The following is a 9,149-nucleotide window of genomic DNA, read 5'->3' as shown; positions in this document are numbered from 1 at the left end:
ACTCTTCAGTTTGTTTTTACATTTGATAAACATTTATATGCTTAGATGATACGCACATATACATTTGATAAACATTTATTATATGTTTAGATGATAGGCATATAATTTTTACATAAATATTGATTTTATATATGTCTATATGCTTATTTTATATTATACAAAATGTTTGTTTCCTATATTTAATCAAGAAGATTTATGTTAAAACTTTTATATGAATTTTTTAACTCATTAAAACTACTTTGCTTCACCAATTCTTTGTCATTTGCTTTGTCAACTTTAGAATGGACGGTAAAAAATCTATAATTTTACAGCAACATTTTTCTTCTAAGCTCATGTAAAGTCATCTTTCAAGAAAGAGAGTATAAGTATTCAAAATGAAAAAATGTTTAATTATTGACAAAATATTTCCCAGCTTAAATAGTTTTACAAAAAATATTGCTTGTTTGTTCATTTTAGCAAATTAGTAATAAGTGTTTAACCTACTAAACACTAAAAGATTAGATCTTTTTCTAATGAGTTAAATATGTGATTTGTTGATCATAAATACATTTACTTTGTTTTGAGTAAAGAGAGACTTGATGTTTAAAGAATACTTGTGTCAAGTCATGAATGACTTGTTATTGAAACAATACTTGAATGGATTAGCCAAGAGTAGCTAAAGTCTTAAATAATACTTAAGCTTTTTACGTAAGAGTGGTTAAGTATTAAAGAATACTTAATGAGGTTAACTAGAAGTGGATTTGATACAAAAGAATACTTATATGAGGTTATGCAGAAGTGGATTCAATTGGAAAGAATACTCATTTGTGTTTTACATTAGTAGTTTACCCAATGAAACTTGACTAGTTAATACAAAAACTAAATGTAATTTATATTATCAGACGAACCAATATAAAAATATCAAATAATCTCTTCCTAATATGTTATATTGTTTATTGTGTTAACTAAAGAAAGAGAACATATATGAAAAAGTATTTCAAAAATTTATTGATAAATTATATATCATACAAATTGTCTGATTACTTAATATAAGTGATGCTTTGAAAAAAACTTTTGAAAAGATTTTGAAACATAGTTTAACTCTCCGTTTTAAGTTTCTCTTGTTCTTTTACATTATTCAGTGTGAAAATTTGTTTCTAAGTTCTTTTACATTATTCTAGTTGAAAAAGCAGTTGAAGTAGGAAGAACGTTTACAATTTGTTACAAATGAGAAAGAAAAAAGAATGTGGAAGAAAGAAATTTATGGATTCATGGAAGATTTTGTCACTTGAAAAAGCTTTAAAGTAAGTGTTGAGTGAAATCGTCACTTGATCTTATAATTCAAGATAAGAACTATGCAAGCAGGGAACTATCTTCTTTAATTTAAGCATTTACATTCCTTTGGTTTACATGCACTCACCAACATGTAAGTAATTTAACCATTTATATTCCTTATATTTGTTTTATATTATATTGCAAATAACTTTGTTTAGTAGCGGTCTCAATAATTTTAACCCATTTATATGAGGAGGAGAAATATGGTTCCAATTGATGGTTGGAGTCATAGTGCAGTCATTTGAAGGTCATAAAAAGAACATCATAGTAAAAACCATTTAAATGGATCTCAATGTTCTCTTGATACATTTTCCTAGAAACTTACAAAAGTCTCCATCTGTTGGATCATGTCTTGCATCAATACAAGTACATGTAGACCATCCCTTGACTTCATGTGCAATGGAAGGGGGATCAACATCCTATTTGGAATGCAGTGTCTTGCAGTGTCTTGGACCTAAAATGGTTGCATGAGTGAATGAATGCTTTGGTGGTATAATATGTGTCATATTCATACCTAGGTCAAATGACTAGGTAAAACAAAGTAGCATCATTTTATGACAAGTTATTAATTATAATGAATTTAATTGTCACTTGTTCTTGTAATGACTCTGGGTATATATAAACAAATCATATTACATTATAGAAGAGGATTGATTGTAACTATGTGTCTAAAGGAACTTGTATTGCACTGCAATCAGCCTGCAAAATGATTGAAGAAGGATGAATGTATACAAGAATTCATTTGTTGTAAATATTTCACTACAATCTCCTTTAAATAATTCATTTGTTGTTGAGTGATATTTCATAGTATCAAGAATTTCATCTATATTAATCAACACATAAACTTTATTTGACATTTCATTTCAAAATTGATCATTCATTTTTGTCGAACAAAATCATCAATACAACTTTCAAGTAAATGAACATTTTTGTTAGTACATAATCATTTTTGCTAAATATTACAAGTAAATCAATCCAAATCTTAAAATTCACATTTTGGATTACACAATTTGAAAAACAAATTTTAAATGAGAATATAAATTTTTATTTTGAAACTTTCAATTTGAAAGTACAAATTGTATTTCAAAATATAAATTTAAACTTTTAGATTAACCTAATTCAACAGTTAAAAGTAAATCAAGAATTAAGTTATGAAATATATAGTGCCATCGGAATATAAAAACTGACAATTGGAATTGACCATGTGTCCCCTATTACCTAGTTATTAATAAAAAATGTTTGTAAAACGCTCCATTGGGTTGATGTTCTAGCTTCGTTTTAAAATGTTCAATAGTTTCAGTTAACAATGAATCAATGAACAGGCAGATAAGATGTTCGTTACACTTCAATGGCTAAAAATATTAATAAGATGTTGGTCGTCCAACCCTCCTGTTTCTGTGGGACTCCCAAAGAAGAGTAAATATGGTGAACAAGTCCTACTTTCTCAGCACGCGGCAGCAAACGTTGTCACATAATCAATCATTCAAAACGTATATAGGAGAGGGTAGGGAGGGGCAGAAAAATATTAGTTGATGCAAAATCCACTAAGAAAAATGCTTTCTCAACCAGTGCAGAAAGACCAAGTTATGTCCTTGCATTGTTTTTTCCACAACACTTATTATGGACAAATCGAACGAAAACAAATAGAACAAGGGAATAAATTTATGAATCCTAGTTCTAAGAGTTTCTAAACTCATCCTTCGAGAGAGGAAAATAAAGAAAATAACTTTAGCTTACCATCTCAGCATCCCCTTGCCTACGAAAAAAATTCAATGAAAAACCACACCAGTTGAACAGATTTATTTCATGTGGTTATCAAACTTCAGTCTGATATTCTGATCTCAACTCCTAAAATGTCCTTCACCATCTCGTATGTCACAAAAGCGAGAGCTATCGATGGGACCACCTGCAAAACATCGTACGAGTTAAAGAATGCTATAAACAAAGCAAAGCCATTAAACAATAATTTTCGGGTGAGTTTACTTGACATTTGTGTGAAAGGGAAATGAGAATAATTAAAACGCCAAGCATGAAAGGAACATCCAGTAATGTCACTAAACAAATGGAATTGCCGAACAAAAAAACTAAACAAGTGGAATTATCTACTCTCTGCATGGTTCTTGAAAACAATAAAAGAAATTCAACAGCAACCCAAAATATTCAAACTACGGCACATCGCCAAAGATTTATAAACAATCCTACAAATCTAGGTAGTGTGCATATGTCTGCAGTTATCTTTGTAAGTTAATCCGGAACTGACCAATTACTGTACCGTATCAATAGTTCAGTATTTGGCTAAAGCTCAACCATAGGCAATGGGAGTTGAAATGTTGGTTTTTGTTATAATCAAGCCAGCTTATTATGTTTACTGCTCTTATCAAAGGTTAATGACAGCAGAGTATGATCGAGGGAATCCTACACGAATAATCCATGTGATAAGGTGTCCTGCAAATTTATGCCTTTCTGGTGACAACAGTAATATCACTCTAGATTCTAAAGTGATGGTAGAAAATGCAAGCCTTCCTTTTCTGACAAGAAAAAATTCTACACTCTACAACACAATCATTATAGAATAGATCACAAGCATCAGATGAGACACAGACCTTTACAGAGTTGGGCACAAGACCCTTGTATAATGCACCAAATCCTTCATGCTGCACAGTTTTCCTGAATGCATCAATCATTCCAGTGTATTCAAGCGGGACTTTGACTCTTCCATCACCAGTTAGAACAGAAGCAGCATGGTTCCAACCAACCATCTGCATTCTTCTACGAATAACGTCAAGAGGGTAAGCAACAGTTTGTCCAACAGTTCCAGCAGCAGCACCACAAGCCAGGCGTGTTGTCACACCCAACTCCGAATTATCAGCAAGACCAAATGCGTTGGATTTAACTAACCAATCTTTTAGAGACTCGTACACAGCAAAGTTGAGACCTACATAAGGAATCTGGAGAAAAGAGAGTATTAATTCTGTCAGAAGCACCCAAGAAGAAGGTTATATTCTTTGCAAAATTAAAAACATAATCTTCATCTTTGTAAAGAAAAAAGATAATTTGAAAATATTACTCACAACTCCAATAACTGAAGGAAGCCAGCCCTTATATAAAGCACGGGGACCTTCTTCCCTGAGCACAGTAGACAAAGCATGAAACATTCCTCTGTACTGATATGGGGATGCCTCAGTCTGCAAATACAAGGCAATAAACTTTATGAATTTCTATAAATCATGAAGACTACAAAAGCATCGATACAAATAACATAATTTTATTCTCCATTTAATTTTACAACTATTATAAGATGCATTATTCTACACTTCCAGCCACCACTTTAGCTTCCAACAAGAAAACAAACATTTGGTAAATGTAAAAATATGATAGGTTTGATACAGTTTACAAAAGAAGGAAAAGAGAAGGTAGTTAGTATAGTTGTAATTACATAACTGTAACAGACAATTATGAATAGTCTTATTGAGAGGTGAGCAGGGGGAGTTTTTGGGAGTAAGAGAAGGAAAAGTTCAGGATTATTGTGGAGAGTGAGGTTCTCTCTAACAACCTCTGGGGAAAATATGTTGTAACATTCTAAGCCATTTCGATGCCTATTACATTGGTAGGTGCAGAGATGGAAATAAAGCAATAAAGATTTACAAGACAGAGTCTTGTTTCCAGTTGTACTTTTAGTGGTTCTACCAAAATAAAAATGGAGAACATACCTGCACAGTAATACGGCCACGGACCATGTCCATTGGATAAGTTGCAGACATAGCAATTATTCCAGCACAAGCTCCAGCTCCAAGACGTAAAACAGGAGTCAGTTGAGCATCCTCTGCACAAGGCACAAGAGAAAATGATTAAATAACCAAAAGGGTCTTAACTCTAAAAGTTGTCAATTCAAAACAAGATCAAGAACTTGTTTCAACCTGCATTGCAATAAGTGGTTGAGTTATTGAGGGGAGATATTTTTTTAAATCAAAGTTATTAAAAGGGATTCATAATTCCACATTTTGCCTCAATGGCCAGGCATTTTCATCAAGATGATGATTTATGCAGAGAGAAAGTCTAAACTCTAAAAGTAATTAAATGAGTTACTAATATACCGGGGGAATCTCATAGTACAGGAATAATAAACCAAAAAGGAAGAGTTTTCCAGAAAGAAGAGCTTCATAATCCAAATCATCAATTTCAGTCAAATCTATACTTGCCCTTTATCTATTTTAAAAAAATATTATCCCAACCAAACACAAATTATGTCAATAAAAAATTGTAAACATGAACATACCATTTCCAGTTTGCTGCTGATACATGTACAGTATACCTCTGTCATAATAGGAAGGGAGAGTCAGAGAAAAACGGGACAAGTTTATAAAATATGAAGTGGGATGCACTGAAATAATAAAAAGAGAATTTTAGCCACTGGAGTGACCCTATTTAAACAAGCCATGCAGGAAATGGAACATGTTAAGAGAAAACTGCAGAAGCAAATTTTCCAAAAGATGATTAGTATTTGGTATAATAGTACCCTGGAATGAAAACCTAAAAAAAAAAAAAAATAAAACAATCCACACAATATTTAGTATAGAAGAAAAACATACTTAGAAGCTTGCTCATAACTGAAGAACTTCACAGCAGAGTTAGGGACTATTCGAGCACAGTTAGTACCATTCCCTTTGAAAAGTCCACGGAGACCTTCAGTTCTCCATATATATTTTAGGCCTTGTATAGTTCCATTGTATTTAATGTTATGAGGGTTTTGGACCTGCATATGGCAAACCCAGAGACATGTCATTTGTAGAAAGTAGGATGTATGCAAACAAGCAAGGCAAGATACAACATACTTTTGATCCCGGTATAAGCAAGCAAGAATAAATGGATGAAAATACTGACAATTGTTGTACACAGGAAACATTATGTTCGTGCATCTCATGTTATGTTACATAATCACAGGGAATAGTCTCCACTATGCCCTCCCTGGATAAACATATTCATAAGCAATAAGAGAAGAAAATAAAAAAGTAAAACGAATCAAACTTCTCCCATTAGTTAAAATCAAATTATGTACTTCAACTTTTATAGAAGGCTCTCTTATTTAACTAGGCCAATAGCTTTGGTAAATAAGTTGATTTTAACCTATAAAAGAAGTTTGATTTATTTTGCTTTTTATTTTCTTCCTATGAATGCTAATGAAGAAGTTCAACAGAACAGAGTCCGACTCTCTGTGTGTGCAGAACTTCTGTCCTGAATATTCTCTTGAATGATAAAGCGTTCCCATTCTCTAATTTTTTTCCAAAACATTCTGTAATACCTTCCTCTAAATCTCTCTCCCCACATAAATTCAGCAGACATAATAGCTATATTCATGTAGGAATAAACACCTAAACAAACTAACCTGTAGCAAAATTTTCAACCGTTCCAGAGGAGCAACTGCAGTACGTGACCTGCACAGACAAAAAAAAAATTGGTTCGGTTAAATCTTAAATATCACCAAAACAGTTTTCCAAACGATTGTCAAGAAATATTAGCCAGGAAAATTGGGCTATGGGGCGTTGTGATTGTAACTATATTTCAACTCACGGAAATTAAAACGAAATTGCATGACAGTCAAAGTATCAAGGGAACAAAGATTTTGCAGTGACTTCCACGATAAATGGCACACATGCACAACAAACTAAACCTTATTCCAAAACCCCAACACTGTGAGTGATTTTCACTAATCGCAAGTGACTTCCACGATAAATGGCACACATGCACAACAAACTAAACCTTATTCCAAAACCCCAACACTCTGAGTGATTTTCACTAATCGCAAGTGATCCAATCCTAGCAAACATGACCAAAACCACACCCATTGACTTACAAAATCAATAGCATCTTTTATATTAAACGGATCCTACACTCAATCCACTTCACCAGACACAAAAGCCAGATTAATAAACCCACACGAAATTAACCCCCAAACGAGACATATTAAAAGGCCCCTTCGCTGTTGATCCAAGCCACACAAAAAACTTCAAATCAACCAATTATAGATACATATTCTCATAACATATTATTCATAACTAAAATGTTAATCAAAAAATAAAATAGGAAATGAGAAACGGAACTGACACTCCTCCGGCGACGCCACCCGCAACAAGTGACTTGCAGATGCTGGCGAGCGCGTAGTTGGGAGCCTTGACTACGCCTTCTCGGGCGAGCTTGGCTTCCTCGGCGAGGTTGACGATGGTGGTGACGGCGGAATCCCCAGTCTTCACATTCTCCGAAGCCATAAATGGAAAAACTATTATATAACCTAACCTACCCGGAACAAAATCGACGTATCGGAATCGTCGAAGAGTGAGAGATCTCAGCAGGGAAACGGCAAATTGTTCCGGCGATTATTGCGGCGAAGCGATCATTACTCGCTCGCTCGCTAACAGTGAGTGGTGTGGTGGCTGCGGGAGCTTCGAAGAGAGAAGAGTGAGCTCACACACCAATGCCAACAACTACTACAACACAGCAACGAGGGAAGAGTCACGTCGTTACGACACCGTTCTATATATAAACACCTTTTGCTCTATTGCATCACTCTTTATAACCTATGTTCCAAGCTGTAAGGTGAGATTTATCAAATAAAAATGAAAATATGTTATTTTTAATAAATTGTTTTTTTTAGTATTAGTTTTAAGTACATTTCAACAATTGTTAATAATTAATTTTAAATATTTTTAGTTGAAAAATTAAGTTATAATTAAACAATATCAATTCTAATTTTTATATTATCTTTTTCTAGTTTTAATATTCTCTTCTCATTTCTACTTTTTCTTTCTCAATATAATGATGTTATTATGTAAATATATCAACAATTTTTTCAAATTTAATTTGTATATGATTTTGCAATGAAATTGTGGATACTGCTGGTTCTTATATGAATTTATTCTTAATTTTTCATGTGGAAAAATTTATTACTATAGTGTACTAACATTTTTTAAATGAGAAAAAAAAGTTATGTATATTTATGTTAGAAACTTTTTAAGAGATTCATCGCCAATAATTTAGAACAAACTCATACAAATTTATACTAACACTTTCAACTCATCCAAAACTTTTAAAACTATATATATTGGTGGTGACCATGTATTTGTGAGCCATTTATACTTTATATAATAATTATAGCTCATACTTATTTTTATAACAATTTACCATAAATCAAAATAAATAAATAAACTTATCCTCATATTTAAAAGGCGTTATAAACATCCTTAATAGTAGGTATGTATGATATTAATATTTCATTTATGTAACACTTAAGAGTTATATTAAAAAGGCTTCAGTTTCAAGTCCTTTGTAATCCTAAAATTAAGGGAAAAGAGAGTTAAAAATGGAAAAAGAATAATACAAAAATTATAGTTAATATTCTTTGATTATAAGTTACTCTTTTACTTAATATTAATTTTCATAGAAAAACGTATATTTATAGTTGTTAAAATGTGGTCAATGCACGCAGAATCAAAGCTACTAATAAAATATATTACCTGTCTGTTTTTTTTTTTGTTTCTTTTTCAAGTTATGCGTAAAAAAATACAAACATAATTCTCCTTTCCTTAAAATATAATATTTTAAGAAATTTATTTTATTTAATTATAGTTTTAAAGTTAAATGCATTAATTTTAGGGTTAAATTTTAGTAAAAATTAAAATTACTTTCTCTTCAAAATTTTGATCCAATTTAGTCTTTTAATATTAGAAATATATAGATTTAATTCTTTTAACTAAATTTTGTTAAGTTTATTTTATCTTTTAAACACGTTTCATAACATTTGAGTTGTTTACAAGTTTGACACATTTTTTCTTCAATAGCAT

The 9,149-nt window shown here is 31.8% G+C and overlaps 1 protein-coding gene across 1 annotated transcript; it reads right to left on the bottom strand.

The window, feature by feature from the left end:
• Positions 1-2,837: 2,837 nt before the first annotated feature.
• On the bottom strand, positions 2,838-7,847 carry LOC108322610 (mitochondrial adenine nucleotide transporter ADNT1). The gene is made up of 8 exons (XM_017554756.2): positions 7,417-7,847; positions 6,698-6,746; positions 5,904-6,067; positions 5,591-5,628; positions 5,025-5,137; positions 4,386-4,499; positions 3,918-4,262; positions 2,838-3,220 (listed from the first exon to the last, which is right to left on the bottom strand). Exons 1-8 carry the CDS (start codon positions 7,575-7,577, stop codon positions 3,137-3,139), a joined length of 1,068 nt encoding a protein of 355 aa, XP_017410245.1. The 5' UTR covers positions 7,578-7,847; the 3' UTR covers positions 2,838-3,136.
• Positions 7,848-9,149: the final 1,302 nt, after the last annotated feature.

The sequence above is a fragment of the Vigna angularis genome, chromosome 9 (assembly GCF_016808095.1).
Source record: "Vigna angularis cultivar LongXiaoDou No.4 chromosome 9, ASM1680809v1, whole genome shotgun sequence".
Lineage (NCBI taxonomy): Eukaryota > Viridiplantae > Streptophyta > Magnoliopsida > Fabales > Fabaceae > Vigna > Vigna angularis.
Note: the sequence above shows the minus strand (reverse complement) of the source record. Positions and strands in the feature narration are given on the sequence as shown.